The following is a 22990-nucleotide window of genomic DNA, read 5'->3' on the forward strand; positions in this document are numbered from 1 at the left end:
ACCTAACTATCTAACGGCTACGATCTAACGGCTACAATCTAACGGCTACTACCTAACTATCTAACGGCTACGATCTAACGGCTACAATCTAACGGCTACTACCTAACTATCTAACGGCTACTACCTAACTATCTAACGGCTACTACCTAACTATCTAACGGCTACTACCCAACTATCTAACGGCTACTACCTAACGGCTACTACCTAACGGCTACTACCTAACGGCTACTACCTAACGGCTACTACCTAACGGCTACTACCTAACGGCTACTACCTAACTATCTAACGGCTACTACCTAACTATCTAACGGCTACTACCTAACTATCTAACGGCTACTACCTAACTATCTAACGGCTACGATCTAACGGCTACAATCTAACGGCTACTACCTAACTATCTAACGGCTACTACCTAACTATCTAACGGCTACTACCTAACTATCTAACGGCTACTACCTAACTATCTAACGGCTACGATCTAACGGCTACAATCTAACGGCTACTACCTAACTATCTAACGGCTACTACCTAACTATCTAACGGCTACTACCTAACTATCTAACGGCTACGATCTAACGGCTACAATCTAACGGCTACTACCTAACTATCTAACGGCTACTACCTAACGGCTACGATCTAACGGCTACAATCTAACGGCTACTACCTAACTATCTAACGGCTACGATCTAACGGCTACAATCTAACGGCTACAATCTAACGGCTACAATCTAACGGCTACAATCTAACGGCTACTACCTAACTATCTAACGGCTACTACCTAACTATCTAACGGCTACGATCTAACGGCTACAATCTAACGGCTACTACCTAACTATCTAACGGCTACGATCTAACGGCTACAATCTAACGGCTACAATCTAACGGCTACTACCTAACTATCTAACGGCTACTACCTAACTATCTAACGGCTACTACCTAACTATCTAACGGCTACTACCTAACTATCTAACGGCTACTACCCAACTATCTAACGGCTACTACCTAACTATCTAACGGCTACTACCTAACTATCTAACGGCTACTACCTAACGGCTACTACCTAACGGCTACTACCTAACGGCTACTACCTAACTATCTAACGGCTACTACCTAACTATCTAACGGCTACTACCTAACTATCTAACGGCTACTACCTAACTATCTAACGGCTACTACCTAACTATCTAACGGCTACGATCTAACGGCTACAATCTAACGGCTACTACCTAACTATCTAACGGCTACTACCTAACTATCTAACGGCTACTACCTAACTATCTAACGGCTACTACCTAACTATCTAACGGCTACGATCTAACGGCTACAATCTAACGGCTACAATCTAACGGCTACTACCTAACTATCTAACGGCTACTACCTAACTATCTACGGCTACTACCTAACTATCTAACGGCTACGATCTAACGGCTACAATCTAACGGCTACTACCTAACTATCTAACGGCTACTACCTAACTATCTAACGGCTACTACCTAACTATCTAACGGCTACGATCTAACGGCTACAATCTAACGGCTACTACCTAACTATCTAACGGCTACTACCTAACTATCTAACGGCTACTACCTAACTATCTAACGGCTACTACCCAACTATCTAACGGCTACTACCTAACTATCTAACGGCTACTACCTAACGGCTACTACCTAACGGCTACTACCTAACGGCTACTACCTAACTATCTAACGGCTACTACCTAACTATCTAACGGCTACTACCTAACTATCTAACGGCTACTACCTAACTATCTAACGGCTACTACCTAACTATCTAACGGCTACGATCTAACTATCTAACGGCTACGATCTAACGGCTACAATCTAACGGCTACTACCTAACTATCTAACGGCTACTACCTAACTATCTAACGGCTACTACCTAACTATCTAACGGCTACTACCTAACTATCTAACGGCTACTACCTAACTATCTAACGGCTTCTACCTAACTATTTAACGGCTTCTACCTAACTATCTAACGGCTTCTACCTAACTATCTAACGGCTACAATCTAACGGCTACAATCTAACGGCTACAATCTAACGGCTACAATCTAACGGCTACAATCTAACGGCTACAATCTAACGGCTACTACCTAACTATCTAACGGCTACTACCTAACTATCTAACGGCTACGATCTAACGGCTACAATCTAACGGCTACTACCTAACTATCTAACGGCTACTACCTAACTATCTAACGGCTACGATCTAACGGCTACAATCTAACGGCTACTACCTAACTATCTAACGGCTACTACCTAACTATCTAACGGCTACTACCTAACTATCTAACGGCTACTACCTAACTATCTAACGGCTACTACCTAACTATCTAACGGCTACTACCTAACGGCTACTACCTAACGGCTACTACCTAACGGCTACTACCTAACGGCTACTACCTAACTATCTAACGGCTACTACCTAACTATCTAACGGCTACTACCTAACTATCTAACGGCTACTACCTAACTATCTAACGGCTACTACCTAACTATCTAACGGCTACTACCTAACTATCTAACGGCTACGATCTAACGGCTACAATCTAACGGCTACTACCTAACAATCTAACAGCTACTACCTAACGGCTACTACCTAACTATCTAACGGCTACGATCTAACGGCTACAATCTAACGGCTACTACCTAACTATCTAACGGCTACTACCTAACTATCTAACGGCTACTACCTAACTATCTAACGGCTACTACCTAACGGCTACAATCTAACGGCTACAATCTAACGGCTACAACCTAACTATCTAACAGCTACTACCTAACTATCTAACGGCTACTACCTAACTATCTAACGGCTACTACCTAACTATCTAACGGCTACTACCTAACTATCTAACGGCTACTACCTAACTATCTAACGGCTACGATCTAACGGCTACAATCTAATGGCTACAATCTAACGGCTACAATCTAACGGCTACAATCTAACGGCTACAGTCTAACGGCTACAATCTAACGGCTACAATCTAACGGCTACAATCTAACGGCTACAATCTAACGGCTACAATCTAACGGCTACAATCTAACGGCTACTACCTAACTATCTAACGGCTACTACCTAACTATCTAACGGCTACGATCTAACGGCTACAATCTAACGGCTACTACCTAACTATCTAACGGCTACGATCTAACGGCTACAATCTAACGGCTACAATCTAACGGCTACAATCTAACGGCTACAATCTAACGGCTACTACCTAACTATCTAACGGCTACTACCTAACTATCTAACGGCTACGATCTAACGGCTACAATCTAACGGCTACTACCTAACTATCTAACGGCTACTACCTAACTATCTAACGGCTACGATCTAACGGCTACAATCTAACGGCTACTACCTAACTATCTAACGGCTACGATCTAACGGCTACAATCTAACGGCTACAATCTAACGGCTACAATCTAACGGCTACAATCTAACGGCTACAATCTAACGGCTACTACCTAACTATCTAACGGCTACTACCTAACTATCTAACGGCTACGATCTAACGGCTACAATCTAACGGCTACTACCTAACTATCTAACGGCTACTACCTAACTATCTAACGGCTACGATCTAACGGCTACAATCTAACGGCTACTACCTAACTATCTAACGGCTACGATCTAACGGCTACAATCTAACGGCTACTACCTAACTATCTAACGGCTACTACCTAACTATCTAACGGCTACTACCTAACTATCTAACGGCTACTACCTAACTATCTAACGGCTACTACCCAACTATCTAACGGCTACTACCTAACGGCTACTACCTAACGGCTACTACCTAACGGCTACTACCTAACGGCTACTACCTAACGGCTACTACCTAACGGCTACTACCTAACGGCTACTACCTAACGGCTACTACCTAACGGCTACTACCTAACTATCTAACGGCTACTACCTAACTATCTAACGGCTACTACCTAACTATCTAATGGCTACTACCTAACTATCTAACGGCTACGATCTAACGGCTACAATCTAACGGCTACTACCTAACTATCTAACGGCTACTACCTAACTATCTAACGGCTACTACCTAACTATCTAACGGCTACTACCTAACTATCTAACGGCTACGATCTAACGGCTACAATCTAACGGCTACTACCTAACTATCTAACGGCTACTACCTAACTATCTAACGGCTACTACCTAACTATCTAACGGCTACGATCTAACGGCTACAATCTAACGGCTACTACCTAACTATCTAACGGCTACTACCTAACTATCTAACGGCTACGATCTAACGGCTACAATCTAACGGCTACTACCTAACTATCTAACGGCTACGATCTAACGGCTACAATCTAACGGCTACAATCTAACGGCTACAATCTAACGGCTACAATCTAACGGCTACAATCTAACGGCTACTACCTAACTATCTAACGGCTACGATCTAACGGCTACAATCTAACGGCTACTACCTAACTATCTAACGGCTACGATCTAACGGCTACAATCTAACGGCTACTACCTAACTATCTAACGGCTACTACCTAACTATCTAACGGCTACTACCTAACTATCTAACGGCTACTACCCAACTATCTAACGGCTACTACCCAACTATCTAACGGCTACTACCTAACTATCTAACGGCTACTACCTAACTATCTAACGGCTACTACCTAACGGCTACTACCTAACGGCTACTACCTAACGGCTACTACCTAACTATCTAACGGCTACTACCTAACTATCTAACGGCTACTACCTAACTATCTAACGGCTACTACCTAACTATCTAACGGCTACTACCTAACTATCTAACGGCTACGATCTAACGGCTACAATCTAACGGCTACTACCTAACTATCTAACGGCTACTACCTAACTATCTAACGGCTACTACCTAACTATCTAACGGCTACTACCTAACTATCTAACGGCTACGATCTAACGGCTACAATCTAACGGCTACAATCTAACGGCTACTACCTAACTATCTAACGGCTACTACCTAACTATCTAACGGCTACTACCTAACTATCTAACGGCTACGATCTAACGGCTACAATCTAACGGCTACTACCTAACTATCTAACGGCTACTACCTAACTATCTAACGGCTACTACCTAACTATCTAACGGCTACGATCTAACGGCTACAATCTAACGGCTACTACCTAACTATCTAACGGCTACTACCTAACTATCTAACGCTACTACCTAACTATCTAACGGCTACTACCTAACTATCTAACGGCTACTACCTAACTATCTAACGGCTACTACCTAACTATCTAACGGCTACGATCTAACGGCTACAATCTAACGGCTACTACCTAACTATCTAACCGGCTACTACCTAACTATCTAACGGCTACGATCTAACGGCTACAATCTAACGGCTACTACCTAACTATCTAACGGCTACGATCTAACGGCTACAATCTAACGGCTACAATCTAACGCTACAATCTAACGGCTACAATCTAACGGCTACTACCTAACTATCTAACGGCTACTACCTAACTATCTAACGGCTACGATCTAACGGCTACAATCTAACGGCTACTACCTAACTATCTAACGGCTACTACCTAACTATCTAACGGCTACGATCTAACGGCTACAATCTAACGGCTACTACCTAACTATCTAACGGCTACTACCTAACTATCTAACGGCTACGATCTAACGGCTACAATCTAACGGCTACTACCTAACTATCTAACGGCTACGATCTAACGGCTACAATCTAACGGCTACTACCTAACTATCTAACGGCTACTACCTAACTATCTAACGGCTACTACCTAACTATCTAACGGCTACTACCTAACTATCTAACGGCTACTACCCAACTATCTAACGGCTACTACCTAACTATCTAACGGCTACTACCTAACTATCTAACGGCTACTACCTAACGGCTACTACCTAACGGCTACTACCTAACGGCTACTACCTAACTATCTAACGGCTACTACCTAACTATCTAACGGCTACTACCTAACTATCTAACGGCTACTACCTAACTATCTAACGGCTACTACCTAACTATCTAACGGCTACTACCTAACTATCTAACGGCTACGATCTAACGGCTACAATCTAACGGCTACTACCTAACTATCTAACGGCTACTACCTAACTATCTAACGGCTACTACCTAACTATCTAACGGCTACTACCTAACTATCTAACGGCTACGATCTAACGGCTACAATCTAACGGCTACAATCTAACGGCTACTACCTAACTATCTAACGGCTACTACCTAACTATCTAACGGCTACTACCTAACTATCTAACGGCTACGATCTAACGGCTACAATCTAACGGCTACTACCTAACTATCTAACGGCTACTACCTAACTATCTAACGGCTACTACCTAACTATCTAACGGCTACGATCTAACGGCTACAATCTAACGGCTACTACCTAACTATCTAACGGCTACGATCTAACGGCTACAATCTAACGGCTACAATCTAACGGCTACAATCTAACGGCTACAATCTAACGGCTACTACCTAACTATCTAACGGCTACTACCTAACTATCTAACGGCTACGATCTAACGGCTACAATCTAACGGCTACTACCTAACTATCTAACGGCTACTACCTAACTATCTAACGGCTACTACCCAACTATCTAACGGCTACTACCTAACTATCTAACGGCTACTACCTAACGGCTACTACCTAACGGCTACTACCTAACGGCTACTACCTAACGGCTACTACCTAACTATCTAACGGCTACTACCTAACTATCTAACGGCTACTACCTAACTATCTAACGGCTACTACCTAACTATCTAACGGCTACTACCTAACTATCTAACGGCTACGATCTAACGGCTACAATCTAACGGCTACTACCTAACTATCTAACGGCTACTACCTAACTATCTAACGGCTACTACCTAACTATCTAACGGCTACTACCTAACTATCTAACGGCTTCTACCTAACTATTTAACGGCTTCTACCTAACTATCTAACGGCTTCTACCTAACTATCTAACGGCTACAATCTAACGGCTACAATCTAACGGCTACAATCTAACGGCTACAATCTAACGGCTACAATCTAACGGCTACAATCTAACGGCTACAATCTAACGGCTACTACCTAACTATCTAACGGCTACTACCTAACTATCTAACGGCTACGATCTAACGGCTACAATCTAACGGCTACTACCTAACTATCTAACGGCTACTACCTAACTATCTAACGGCTACTACCTAACTATCTAACGGCTACGATCTAACGGCTACAATCTAACGGCTACTACCTAACTATCTAACGGCTACTACCTAACTATCTAACGCTACTACCTAACTATCTAACGGCTACTACCTAACTATCTAACGGCTACTACCTAACTATCTAACGGCTACTACCTAACGGCTACTACCTAACGGCTACTACCTAACGGCTACTACCTAAACTATCTAACGGCTACTACCTAACTATCTAACGGCTACTACCTAACTATCTAACGGCTACGATCTAACGGCTACTACCTAACTATCTAACGGCTACTACCTAACTATCTAACGGCTACTACCTAACTATCAACGGCTACTACCTAACTATCTAACGGCTACTACCTAACTATCTAACGGCTTCTACCTAACTATCTAACGGCTTCTACCTAACGGCTTCTACCTAACTATCTAACGGCTTCTACCTAACTATCTAACGGCTACGATCTAACGGCTACAATCTAACGGCTACAATCTAACGGCTACTACCTAACTATCTAACGGCTACGATCTAACGGCTACTACCTAACTATCTAACGGCTACTACCTAACTATCTAACGGCTACTACCTAACTATCTAACGGCTACTACCTAACTATCTAACGGCTACTACCTAACTATCTAACGGCTACTACCTAACGGCTACTACCTAACGGCTACTACCTAACGGCTACTACCTAACTGCTACTACCTAACTGCTACTACCTAACTATCTAACGGCTACTACCTAACTATCTAACGGCTACTACCTAACTATCTAACGGCTACTACCTAACTATCTAACGGCTACTACCTAACTATCTAACGGCTACGATCTAACGGCTACAATCTAACGGCTACTACCTAACTATCTAACGGCTACTACCTAACTATCTAACGGCTACTACCTAACTATCTAACGGCTTCTACCTAACTATCTAACGGCTTCTACCTAACTATCTAACGGCTACGATCTAACGGCTACAATCTAACGGCTACTACCTAACTATCTAACGGCTTCTACCTAACTATCTAACGGCTACAATCTAACGGCTACAATCTAACGGCTACAATCTAACGGCTACAATCTAACGGCTACAATCTAACGGCTACAATCTAACGGCTACAATCTAACGGCTACTACCTAACTATCTAACGGCTACTACCTAACTATCTAACGGCTACGATCTAACGGCTACAATCTAACGGCTACTACCTAACTATCTAACGGCTACTACCTAACTATCTAACGGCTACTACCTAACTATCTAACGGCTACGATCTAACGGCTACAATCTAACGGCTTCTACCTAACTATCTAACGGCTTCTACCTAACTATCTAACGGCTACAATCTAACGGCTACAATCTAACGGCTACAATCTAACGGCTACAATCTAACGGCTACAATCTAACGGCTACAATCTAACGGCTACTACCTAACTATCTAACGGCTACTACCTAACGGCTACAATCTAACGGCTACTACCTAACTATCTAACGGCTACGATCTAACGGCTACAATCTAACGGCTACTACCTAACTATCTAACGGCTACGATCTAACGGCTACAATCTAACGGCTACTACCTAACTATCTAACGGCTACTACTAACTATCTAACGGCTACTACCTAACTATCTAACGGCTACTACCTAACTATCTAACGGCTACTACCTAACGGCTACTACCTAACGGCTACTACCTAACGGCTACTACCTAACTATCTAACGGCTACTACCTAACTATCTAACGGCTACTACCTAACTATCTAACGGCTACTACCTAACTATCTAACGGCTACGATCTAACGGCTACTACCTAACTATCTAACGGCTACTACCTAACTATCTAACGGCTACTACCTAACTATCAACGGCTACTACCTAACTATCTAACGGCTACTACCTAACTATCTAACGGCTTCTACCTAACTATCTAACGGCTTCTACCTAACTATCTAACGGCTTCTACCTAACTATCTAACGGCTTCTACCTAACTATCTAACGGCTACGATCTAACGGCTACAATCTAACGGCTACAATCTAACGGCTACTACCTAACTATCTAACGGCTACGATCTAACGGCTACTACCTAACTATCTAACGGCTACTACCTAACTATCTAACGGCTACTACCTAACTATCTAACGGCTACTACCTAACTATCTAACGGCTACTACCTAACTATCTAACGGCTACTACCTAACGGCTACTACCTAACGGCTACTACCTAACGGCTACTACCTAACGGCTACTACCTAACTGCTACTACCTAACTGCTACTACCTAACTATCTAACGGCTACTACCTAACTATCTAACGGCTACTACCTAACTATCTAACGGCTACTACCTAACTATCTAACGGCTACTACCTAACTATCTAACGGCTACGATCTAACGGCTACAATCTAACGGCTACTACCTAACTATCTAACGGCTACTACCTAACTATCTAACGGCTACTACCTAACTATCTAACGGCTTCTACCTAACTATCTAACGGCTTCTACCTAACTATCTAACGGCTACGATCTAACGGCTACAATCTAACGGCTACTACCTAACTATCTAACAGCTACTACCTAACGGCTACTACCCAACTATCTAACGGCTACGATCTAACGGCTACAATCTAACGGCTACAATCTAACGGCTACTACCTAACTATCTAACGGCTACGATCTAACGGCTACTACCTAACTACCTAACGGCTACTACCTAACTATCTAACGGCTACTACCTAACTATCTAACGGCTACTACCTAACTATCTAACGTCTACTACCTAACTATCTAACGGCTACTATCTAACGGCTACGATCTAACGGCTACTATCTAACGGCTACAATCTAACGGCTACAATCTAACGGCTACAATCTAACGGCTACAATCTAACGGCTACAATCTAACGGCTACAATCTAACGGCTACAATCTAACGGCTACAATCTAACGGCTACAATCTAACGGCTACAATCTAACGGCTACAATCTAACGGCTACAATCTAACGGCTACTACCTAACTATCTAACAGCTACTACCTAACGGCTACTACCTAACTATCTAACGGCTACAATCTAACGGCTACTACCTAACTACCTAACGGCTACAATCTAACGGCTACTACCTACTACCTAACTATCTAACGGCTACTACCTAACTATCTAACGGCTACTACCTAACTATCTAACGGCTACTACCTAACTATCTAACGGCTACTACCTAACTATCTAACGGCTACTACCTAACTATCTAACGGCTACTACCTAACTATCTAACGGCTACTACCTAACTATCTAACGGCTACTACCTAACGGCTACTACCTAACGGCTACTACCTAACGGCTACTACCTAACGGCTACTACCTAACTATCTAACAGCTACTACCTAACTATCTAACGGCTACTACCTAACTATCTAACGGCTACTACCTAACGGCTACTACCTAACTATCTAACGGCTACTACCTAACGGCTACTACCTAACGGCTACTACCTAACTGCTACTACCTAACGGCTACTACCTAACTGCTACTACCTAACTGCTACTACCTAACTATCTAACAGCTACTACCTAACTATCTAACGGCTACTACCTAACTATCTAACGGCTACTACCTAACTATCTAACGGCTACTACCTAACTATCTAACGGCTACTACCTAACTATCTAACGGCTACTACCTAACTATCTAACGGCTACTACCTAACTATCTAACGGCTACTACCTAACTATCTAACGGCTACTATCTAACTATCTAACGGCTACTATCTAACTATCTAACGGCTACTACCTAACGGCTACTACCTAACGGCTACTATTTTCCAGCTATATTTTCTGTTCCATCCTACTGGAAACATTGTTTTTTGTGTTTTTTTCTTGAAATAGAAACATCATAATATTAATCAAATTAATTAAGCAAGTACCAGTCAGAAGTTAGGACACACCTACTCATTCCAGGATTTTTATTGACAGTCAGAGGACGTTTATTTGTTTGCTGAGTTTATCTAACCGCTGGTATGTCACCGCTGGTATGTCACCGCTGGTATGTCACCGTACAACATCATACTGTATACATGGAAAAAGGGTCTTCTGCCACCCCCATGGTGTGTGTGTGTGCGCGCGCGCGCGCTGCATCCCTGCACGTCTTGGGACTCACCGGCACACTTGGTCTTGGCCCTCAGGGGAGGTCCAGGGGCCCCTGTTCCTCCGTCCAGGGGGCGGGTGAGCAGAACGCTGATCTCGTACTCCGTGTCAGGGTCCAGGTGGCCGATCTTGTGCGTGGTCTTGTCCACGGGCTGGTTGTCAATGAGGCTGCCCGCCACTGTGCGGTACTCTACCTCCCGCTCCACGATGGGCCCGTCGCCGTTGATGGAGTTGGCGTTGAGCTGGATCCACAGGTAGGTGGCACCCACAGCGGTAAGCTGGGGCGGAGCGATGGGCACCGGGGGTTCTGGGGGACAAGAGGAAGAGATGAGAATTAGATAAGTCTTAAATAGTCATTTCAATTGGTGGACAAATACTGTGAGATTACCTACCAAATGTTAATTATTTATAATATAATAATTATTTTATCCCCAGAGACACTTTTTATTCATTCCCTAGGGGGTTTTATTCATACGGTCCAGGAACTGATATAACGTCAATATTATATTGAAAAAAATCTGAACCAGACAAATAGCAGGCCAAACTATCCCTCTCAGCACTGCCTGGACTGCGCAAAAATGCAAATGCTTTCCGTTTGAGTTATATTAGGTTTTATTTTCATCGTTTCATGTTTCTTGATGATTCATTCGGACTCATTTTGAATACAAGAGAGATGACAAAAAGCTCTCCACTTATTTAGTTTGTCCTAAACTATAACACGAGAGATGTAATGTTTTGTACATTTTGACATTCGAGGACCAAAACATCTTACCTTCCAGAAGAGTATATATAAACCTGCAGTCAACGTAGAGAAACACTAAAACTATGCAAATACTACAGGTTCACTCTGCAAACAGAGCAGAACAGAGAGAATTCTCAATTACACCCAACGTGAATCTGCAGAGAAATAGAATGCGTGTTCGCATGATATCGGCGGCTTAAATCTTAAGTAGGAGCAATTAAGTGATTGTGGTGGCGGTGCCTCACACAAAGCCGTGAGTTCCGGGCTGAGGTGGAGAGCACGGTGAAAAAAGGGGAGATCCAAACCGAAGTAATGAGTTAAACCAATTAATTTCCCGACCTTCGCCGGTAGAACAGCCAACCTGAATCCATTACTCATCACTCCCACTGGTCCTGCTCTCTTTCTCCTGGTGACCCATTTCAACAATCTCCCTCTCCTCTACCCAGCACTCTCTGTCGTCCTGAAGAGACCTCTGAGGAGGATCCATTGTACCAAAGTCAGTCTATCGTGTTCAATCACCAACAATAAGACAATGAGCCAATTCCTGTCCATTGTGAGGGTGAATGTTTTTGCTCTATCGGGGTGTTTTCAGTGCCGGGTCTAGGGAATGACTGACTCAACTTCCATGGACGTTGAGTCAACTTCCCCCCCCACGCCCCCCCACCACACACACACACACAACCCCCCCCCCCCCACACACACACACACACATATAACCCCCCCCCCCCCACCACACACACACACACACACACACACACACACACACAACCCCCCCCCCCCCCCACACACACACATACATACCACAACCCCCCCCCCCCCCCCCCACCCACACACACATACATACCACAACCCCCCCCCCCCCCCACCCACACACACACATACACAACCCCCCCCCCCCCCCACACACACACATAACCCCCCCTCCCCCCCACCACACACACACAAACCCCCCCCCCCCCCCCCACACACACACACACACACACATACATACCCCCCCCCCCACCCACCCACACACACATACATACACAACCCCCCCCCCCCCCCACCCACACACACAGTGTGTGTGACTTAGCCTATAGTTAGCACTTACCCTGATGATAGCTTGTCCGACAGGCCAGTGTGTCATGGTGAGACCAAGTATTTTTTATATGACCTTTATTGAACTAAGTCAGTTAGGTCTGGCTACTCGGATGCATTTACTACCTGACTAGATAAGACTTGGATATCAGTGACTAATGTGAAGTTTTGATCTCAGAGAGACTGAACAGTTTAGTTATCCAGATTTCCTTGCCTATAACACTGTTCTTTATACAGGAAGTGCATATGACGGGTGAGGACATACACCTTTAGTTTACTGAATATACAGTATATTAGGCTGTTGCTTTCATACAATACATCACGATTTACAGGAGTTTTCCGGTGGGAAGAAAAACCTCGGAGCGCTTTGTTGCCCCTCTGAGGTCTGTGTACTTCACACACACACCATGGCCTCTGATATCGATTGGAACCGGTGAGAACACCAATTACTGGTTAAGTAATGGCTCATCTGTCTTCCTGTCAGCCTGGCCTCATAACGTGTGACTTTTCCGTGAGATGGAAAAGACAGAATGTCTTCCCAGGGGCTGTATGTATCAAGCATCTCACAATACTAGTGCTGATCTAGGACCATCTGTAACTTTTAGATTGAAATGAATGAGATGGACAAGGGGACCAGTGCTACTATGAGACGCTGTGTGAAATACGGCCCTAGATCTCTGTCTGTAATGTGCCCACTGGGGTTGACGTCTGACTCTGGACTGTGTTTTATAGACTTCAGATATATTATACACACTGGAGTCAATGGAAGTGTCATTATTGGAAACCCTCCAAGTAAACTAGGTAACAACATGGAGCTACTGAAAATAGTTCTGTGTTATTGTTGTGGGTCGTGTGGTGGCATCGGTCAAGCTAAATTCTCTCTCGCTCTCCCTCTTGATACCCTCCCCCCTCTCTCCCATTCTCTTCCCTCTCACTAGATGCTGTCTGCTCCGTGGCCCCAGGAGTTACCCAGTAGTCTCAGGGCCGCTCTCACAGCATGTGCCAGACCGGACAGACGTCATGGCAGCCCACTTGTTGACCCTCCCTGCATCTCATACCCCTTCCTCTTCCCTTTTCCCTGTTTACACCACTCTATACGTTTCATACCTGGGTTTGCATAGTGTTTCTTTCCTTTCATTGAGCCTGCCTGTAATGCCAGCGGGGTTTGCACTTTAGGTACTATTGTGTTGGTCCCATTGCGGCAGTCACCAGACAAGCGCAGGTATTTTTACAAAGACAACACATTTGAATACAGGTCTGTTACATTTAGACCAAGGGTAGCTAGGCAACTAGATTCAGCAGCGGGCCGATTTTTGTCGGAGCGAGTGGTCGGGGGAAAGAAAATGATTATAATCATTTCTACACGGCAAATTGTTCACAACTAAGACCAGAAAGAGATTGTATTTTAAAATTAAAATTATTTCTTACCTTGATTACGCTTTTATTTTTGGGAATACTTAACAGATTTAGAAAATGTTTTAAAAAATGCTGAATTCCTGGTGATTATATAATTTTTCCACAACCATCACTTTAAAAAGTGATGGTTGAGTATAGAGTATAGATGTACAATTCATTCTATTTTGATGATAGAGACCAACCACTCAGACAAAGGCTGTCTTGATGATTTAACCGTCTTTCTTTAGCAGTCAAGACAGCTGTCCTGATCCCTGGGGTACTGACTGATTTAACTGTTATCAGACGGCAAACAGGTGGAGACTCACATGCCAAATAAAAACCTCTTACTGTCTCTAGAAGCAGTGAGAGCGAACACACAGAGAGAGTGAGAGCGAACACACAGAGAGAGTGAGAGAGAACACACAGAGAGAGTGAGAGCGAACACACAGAGAGAGTGAGAGCGAACACACAGAGAGAGTGAGAGCGAACACACAGAGAGAGTGAGAGCGAACACACAGAGAGAGTGAGAGCGAACACACAGAGAGAGTGAGAGCGAACACACAGAGAGAGAGAGAGAAAGCGAACACACAGAGAGAGAGAGAGAGAGCGAACACACAGAGCGAGAGCGAACACACAGAGCGAGAGCGAACACACAGAGCGAGAGCGAACACACAGAGCGAGAGCGAACACACAGAGCGAGAGCGAACACACAGAGCGAGAGCGAACACACAGAGCGAGAGCGAACACACAGAGAGAGAGCGAACACACAGAGAGAGAGCAAACACACAGAGAGAGAGCAAACACACAGAGAGAGAGCAAACACACAGAGAGAGAGCAAACACACAGAGAGAGAGCAAACACACAGAGAGAGAGCGAACACACAGAGAGAGAGCGAACACACAGAGAGAGAGCGAACACACAGAGAGAGAGCGAGAGAACAGAGCGAGAGAACAGAGCGAGAGAACAGAGAGAGAGAACAGAGAGAGAGAACAGAGAGAGAGAACAGAGAGAGAGAACAGAGAGAGAGAACAGAAAGAGAGAACAGAAAGAGAGAACAGAAAGAGAGAACAGAAAGAGAGAACAGAGAGAGAGAACAGAGAGAGAGAACAGAGAGAGAGAACAGAGAGAGAGAACAGAGAGAGAGAACAGAGAGAGAGAACAGAGAGAGAGAACAGAGAGAGAGAACAGAGAGAGAGAACAGAGAGAGAGAGAGCACGATGCCACCTCATCGTCAGCTCAGATTAACTTTGAGATGAAGTGACAGTTCAATCTGGCTGTGCGGTGGAGTTAGACGGCGGGGCTTGTAAGGTGTTCTAGCAGTCTCCATTTCCTCTAAGCCGATACCACATAATCTCTGACATTTTGTTTGGGTTGGGGGAAGAAAGAAAGAGATAAATAAGATATCAGGTCCTTCAACAGCTTCGGGAGGGCCAGGCAATCGATCCTTCGAGGCCACTGACGCGTAGCAGAATGGGAAAACAAAAGGTTGGAGCCACATCGTACTGACGGGTGCCGTGTGATGTGTCAGGCCTCACTCCCTTTCACCTCCACGTGGGTATCGACCATCAGTAATGACTAAACAGCATAATGCGCTGGGGCTGACATTACAGACAACACCAATCTGTGTGGTGAGAGGATTTGTTTTCTTTCAAATACTGAGCATTTGATTGAGTCTGCCGAGAGTTACAGAGGGGTGTAGTTTGCACTTTTGGGACTATCCTACTGGCTCCATTGGGCCAGGCAAGCGTAATCAATTGCAGCTGAAGTATAAACAAAACAAATAGTATTTAAGTCAAATTCTGGAGGAGTGATATCCCCATCCTCACCACGTTGCCCAACAAATAAAAGGGACTTCATCCATAATTACAGTTGAACTACAAGTCCCACTTTACAGTTGAACTACAAGTCCCACTTGCTCAACAACCTAGAGGTCATAAAACCTAGAGGCCCCTTGTTCAAAGAGCCTGCTCGCGGCAGCAAGCAAGTCTACGTGTGATCGCCATGTGGTTGGTGGTGGCGCTCAGCTGTCGCCGTGGCGCTGGATGGCTGCATGTAGCCATAACTGCTGAGTCAGCAAGCAGCGAGCCGTGTGGACTGGAGAGGCACTATGAAACTAAAAGCAGCTGTGACTTTATATAGCACCTGCTGCTAGCCACACCCTCCCAGTGGTCACAGGGCCCTACCCTAAACAGGCTATATATGAAGTGTTAATGGCTGGTCGGCTCCCATGCAACCCAACCTCTAAGCCTGCACGGTTCCCCAGATGACTGGTCCCTGTCCCATGGGCTGTGGAAGCTTATGTAAACTCCCCTTCTGGGTACCATTAGGATTGTGCTGAAATTATTAGGGTTCTATATTTAGAAAGGAGTTCGTAAACAGGGTCAGAGAGATGTTGGATGTTCTGTGAGCACGCTTGTTGTTGCTAGTGTGGCAGTGCTAGCCATGTGTAACCGATGTGAATTGGCTAGCTAGTTAGCGGGGTGCACGCTAACAGCGTTTCAAATCAGTGATGTCACTCGCTCTGAGACCTTGAAGTAGTTGTTCCCCCTGCTCTACAAGGGCTGTGGCTTTTGTGGAGCGATGGGTTTTAATTGGATTATTTTACCCCTTTATCTCCCCAATTTTGTGGTATCCAATTGGTAGTAGTTAATCTTGTCTCATCGCTACACCTCCCGTACGGACTAGGGAGAGGCGAAGGTCGAGAGCCATGCTTCCTCTGAAACAACCCAACCAAGCCGCACTGCTTCTTGACACAATGCACATCCAACCTGGCGACCTGGTCAGCGTGCACTGCGCCCGGCCCTCGACAGGAGTCGCTAGTGCACGATGAGACAAGGACATCTCTGCCGACCAAACCCGACCAAACCCAGACGACGCTGGGCCAATTGAGCACCGCCACATGGAGCCTGGGCTCGAACCCAGAATCTCTGGTGGCACAGCCTTAGACCACTGCACCACCCGGGAGGTAGTTGTTGATGTGTGCAGAGAGTCCCTGGTTCGCGCCCAGGTCGGGGCGAGGAGAGGGACGGAAGCTATACTGTTACACATGGTACGCTAATAAGCCTGTGAGATTCACAAATAGTAGTTCTAACTCCAGGCAATGATAGTGCTTCTTAATGGTGCAATATGGAGGTCAGGTCTGTTCAGAAAGGGAGCTTTTGTTCATTCTAGGGGTGCAGTGTATGCCTAAGCTACTGATACAGGCACATTAGGTATGGCTAAGGCACAGTGTTCTGAGATGGATGCCAAGCCCTCCCTTGTGACCTAGCTGGCCAAGCTCTGACAAAGAGGTCATCTAAAGAGACTCAATACCTTGAACTACATCCAAAGTCAGAGCAAAAAGTGACATTCACTGCAAACAAAAAGTAAAAGGATCAATGTCCAAAACCAAAAGTGCAAATCTAAACCATTCTCTAGGTTAACATATACCTGTGCAGTAGGTAGCGTTCCAGGTGAATAATATATCCTCTAACTGGCAGTAGTGGTATAGTAATGTCCCTCTCTGGGACCTGTTGGGCCATGTGGGGGTTAAACAGTACAACGTGAATAATTTATAACCCCAGCCAGCCATTCTTCTACATGCCTCAGGTCAGCCTATATGACCACAGCAGGGTTAAAGGCCCAGTGCAGTCAACATTCAGTTTTCCCTGTGTTTAATATCATATTGTACAACAGCTGATGAAACCAACACTGTAGAAGTGTGAAAACATTTCATCAGTGTTGTTTCCTGATAGTTACTGGTTGAAAATACAATCTACACAGGACCTTCTAATCAGCAGGTTTGCATGGGCAGGAGTGTCGGCTTTCCATGGTGACATCACTATGCGGTAAATTGGTTAATAGACCAACGGCAAAGAGAGTTACAAACCTCTCTGCCAATAATAGCTCGTTCAGTTTCCCTTCCTACTCAAACCACTCCCAGACAGTCCTAGCTAAATTCTTGCTTGGGAAATGGTGTTTTGGTAAAAAGCTATTTTTGCCCATTTTAATGAAAATCTATTATAGTAAGGTACTTAATTGTTGCCCAAAAACTATTCGAGATTGATATAAATACGGCTGCATTGGGACTTTAAAGACCGATCTTGGGTCAGTATCCCTGGTACTCTGTGTCCTTGGCTAGATCTGGGATCAGCCCCTGTCCATAGATCTGAGATCTGGGATCTGGGATCAGCCCCCCCCCCCCCCCCCCCCGTGTAGATATGGGATCAGTCCCCCCCCCTGTAGATATGGGATCAGCCCCCTCCATATAATCCTATTCATTATGATCTGAAAGGCTAAACTGATCCTATATCAGCACTCCTACTCTGACTGTGTGAAAACAGGACCAGTAGGGTCACCAACTCAGAGAAGAGCTGTGCACTCTCCTGGCAAAGCCACCACACGTCTTCACTAGACGAAACACTGCCTCATAAATTGGATGGAATAAAACAAGTGGTAAAAACGATCCGTAGCCGAGTCGGTGTTGGCAAATTCATAAAAATGATGTGAATATGAAAAGTTTCCTAAATTAAATATTAGATCAGTGAGAGGGGGACAAACGACCGGGATGAAAACATGTAGACAACTCAATTGAAAAGGGAACTGGTTGTTGCTGTCTTTGGTAACGGCGTTTAAAACGATGAAGCATAATTTGACATGGTAAAGGAGGCAGCCGTCGTACATCGTTCCTCTACACAACCAAGTGGAGGGGGATTTACTATGGCAACCAACACGCCAGGGATCATTTGCGTCGACATGTCTGACAAACTCAGAGGCCAGTTTATTAGGTACACCCATCTAGTACCGGGTCGGACCTCCCCTTTGCCTCCAGAATAGCCTGAATTCTTCGGGGCATGGAAACTTTGCTCAATTGTTATCAAGGGACCAATCAAGGGAGCTAACGTGTGCCAGGAAAACATTCCCCACACCATTACACCACAGCCACCAACTGTACCTTTGACACCAGGCAGGATGGGTCTCTAGACTCATGCTGCTCACGCCAAATGTCTCTGCCATCAGCATGACGCAACAGAAACCGGGATTTGCCGGACCAGGCAATGGTTTTCCAATCCTCAATTGTCCGGTGATAGTGTACCCACTGGAGCCACTTCTTGTTGTTAGCTGATACGAGTGGAACCTAGTGTGGTCGTCTGCTGCAATAGCCCATTTGTGGAAAGGACTGACAAGTTGTGTGTTCCGAGAAGCCGTCCTCCACACCACTGTTGTACTGCACCATTATTTCACTGTTTGTGGCCTGCCTGTTAGCTTGTACGATTCTTGCCCTTGTCCTTCGACCTTTCGTCAACAAGGTGTTTTTCCCCCTTCAGGACTGCCGCTGACTGGATGTTTTGTTTGTCGCGTCATTCTAGGTAAACCCTACACACATCGTGCGAGAGGCACTGGCTAGCCGTTTCTGAGATACTGGAAACGAAGCACCTGGCATGGATGATCACACCATGCTCAAAGTTGCTTAGGTCACTTGTTTTGCCCATCCTAACGTTCAATCGAACAGTAACTCAATGCCTCGATGCCTGTCTGCCTGTTTTATATAGTCTATAGGAGCGAACCATTTTCATGAACAGGGTGGTGTACCTAATAAATAGTACAACATGCACACACACACCTCCTCCTCCGACACATTGTCAGCGAGGCCGCTGCTGGCGCCTACTGCACACAGAGACAGAGTGTGATGGTGGAAACGCGCAGGGCTATTTATTGACAGGTCTCTATCTGGCAGGCCAGGATTATAGCTATCCCTCACACTGAACTTCCTAAGAGAGACATTTAGAGTACAATAGAGGCCAATCACTAAGGCTGAACCTGAGCTATGGAGATTGGAGAGAGAGAGGCCCACTCTTGGCCTTGACATTGGAAATTATACAATAAAATGACAGACTGGTTTGTGACTGGTTGAAGAAATTAACTTAAATATCTATTATAGTTGATTAAAAGTCAAAGTGAAATGTTATTTCATAACTCTTTCACTCTTAAATAGAGCTACTGTATGCATAGGGATAACACTACCATGAACAGTATACTGTATGCATAGGGATAACACTACTATGAACAGTATACTGTATGCATAGGGATAACACTACCATGAACAGTATACTGTATGCATAGGGATAACACTACCATGAACAGTATACTGTATGCATAGGGATAACACTACCATGAACAGTATACTGTATGCATAGGGATAACACTACCATGAACAGTATACTGTATGCATAGGGATAACACTACCATGAACAGTATACTGTATGCATAGGGATAACACTACCATGAACAGTATACTGTATGCATAGGGATAACACTACCATGAACAGTATACTGTATGCATAGGGATAACACTACCATGAACAGTATACTGTATGCATAGGGATAACACTACCATGAACAGTATACTGTATGCATAGAGATAACACCACCATGAACAGTATACTGTATGCATAGGGATAACACTACCATGAACAGTATACTGTCTGCATAGGGATAACACTACCATGAACAGTATACTGTCTGCATAGGGATAACACTACCATGAACAGTATACTGTATGCATAGGGATAACACTACCATGAACAGTATACTGTCTGCATAGGGATAACACTACCATGAACAGTATACTGTATGCATAGGGATAACACTACCATGAACAGTATACTGTCTGCATAGGGATAACACTACCATGAACAGTATACTGTATGCATAGGGATAACACTACCATGAACAGTATACTGTATGCATAGGGATAACACTACCATGAACAGTATACTGTATGCATAGGGATAACACTACCATGAACAGTATACTGTATGCATAGGGATAACACTACCATGAACAGTATACTGTATGCATAGGGATAACACTACCATGAACAGTATACTGTATGCATAGGGATAACACTACCATGAACAGTATACTGTATGCATAGAGATAACACCACCATGAACAGTATACTGTATGCATAGGGATAACACTACCATGAACAGTATACTGTCTGCATAGGGATAACACTACCATGAACAGTATACTGTCTGCATAGGGATAACACTACCATGAACAGTATACTGTATGCATAGGGATAACACTACCATGAACAGTATACTGTATGCATAGGGATAACACTACCATGAACAGTATACTGTATGCATAGGGATAACACTACCATGAACAGTATACTGTATGCATAGGGATAACACTACCATGAACAGTATACTGTATGCATAGGGATAACACTACCATGAACAGTATACTGTATGCATAGGGATAACACTACCATGAACAGTATACTGTACAGTAGTCCCTGACGTAGCACCTATTCGTGAGGAAACTTTACCAGTCTTTTTGGCAAGTCAACATAGGAGGCACAAGCAGAACGTGACTTACGTTTGACGGTCAGGTCGGCGTAACTGGACACGCCCACGCCCTTGTCTGAGTGGACGATGCAGCGGTAGCGGCCCGAGTCTCCCTTAGTGGTGTTCTCCACGTCGAACGTGGCGGTGTAGCGGCGAGAGTTCACCGGCTTGGTCTCTCTCATCGGGGCCCGTCTCCCTCCGATACCCTGGTAGGAAAATACACAGCAACACACGATCATGTAAATGTACAGTTGAAGTCGGAAGTTTACATACACCTTAGCCAAATACATTTAAACTCAGTTTTTCACAATTCCTGACATTTAATCATAGTAAAAATTCCCTGTTTTAGGTCAGTTAGGGTCACCACTTTATTAGAAGAATGTGAAATGTCAGAATAATAGTAGAGAGAATGATTTATTTCAGCTTTTATTTCTTTCATCACATTCCCAGTGGGTCAGAAGTTTATATACACTCAATTAGTATTTGGTAGCATTGCCTTTAAATTGTTTAACTTGGGTCAAAGGTTTCAGGTAGCCTTCCACAAGCTTCCCACAATATCTTGGGTGAATTTTGGCCCATTCCTCATTACAGAGCTGGTGTAACTGAGTCAGGTGTGCAGGCCTCCTTGCTTGCACACGCTTTATCAGTTCTGCCCACAAATTGTGTATAGGATTGAGGTCAGGGCATTGTAATGGCCACTCCAATACATTGACTTTGTTGTCCTTAAGCCATTTGCCATAACTTTGGAAGTATGCTTGGGGTCATTGTCCATTTGGAAGACCCATTTGCAACCAAGCTTTAATTTCCCGACTGATGTCTTGACATGTTACTTCAATATATCCACATACTTTCCCCCCCTCATGATGCCATCTATTTTGTGAAGAGCACCAGTCCCTCCTGCAGCAAAGCACCCCCACAAAATGATGCTGCCACCCCCATGCTTCATGGTTGGGATGGTGTTCTTCGGCTTGCAAGCCTCCCCATTTTTCCTCCAAACATAACGATGGTCATTATGGCCAAACAGTTCTA

The 22990-nt window shown here is 44.5% G+C and overlaps 1 protein-coding gene across 7 annotated transcripts in view; it reads right to left on the reverse strand.

Annotated features, from left to right (window-relative positions):
- The window catches only part of LOC109909808 (receptor-type tyrosine-protein phosphatase mu), a 309073-nt gene that overhangs the window by 161104 nt on the left and 124979 nt on the right, over window positions 1-22990 (reverse strand). For all 7 annotated transcript variants that reach the window (XM_031796756.1, XM_031796758.1, XM_031796761.1 and 4 more), the window contains exons 6-7: window positions 21993-22167; window positions 11421-11714 (exon numbers count right to left, since the gene is read on the reverse strand). In XM_031796756.1, coding sequence (XP_031652616.1) covers window positions 11421-11714; window positions 21993-22167 — 469 coding nt within the window. The remainder of the gene's footprint in view (window positions 1-11420; window positions 11715-21992; window positions 22168-22990) is intronic.

The sequence above is a fragment of the Oncorhynchus kisutch genome, linkage group LG18 (assembly GCF_002021735.2).
Source record: "Oncorhynchus kisutch isolate 150728-3 linkage group LG18, Okis_V2, whole genome shotgun sequence".
Taxonomy (NCBI): domain Eukaryota; kingdom Metazoa; phylum Chordata; class Actinopteri; order Salmoniformes; family Salmonidae; genus Oncorhynchus; species Oncorhynchus kisutch.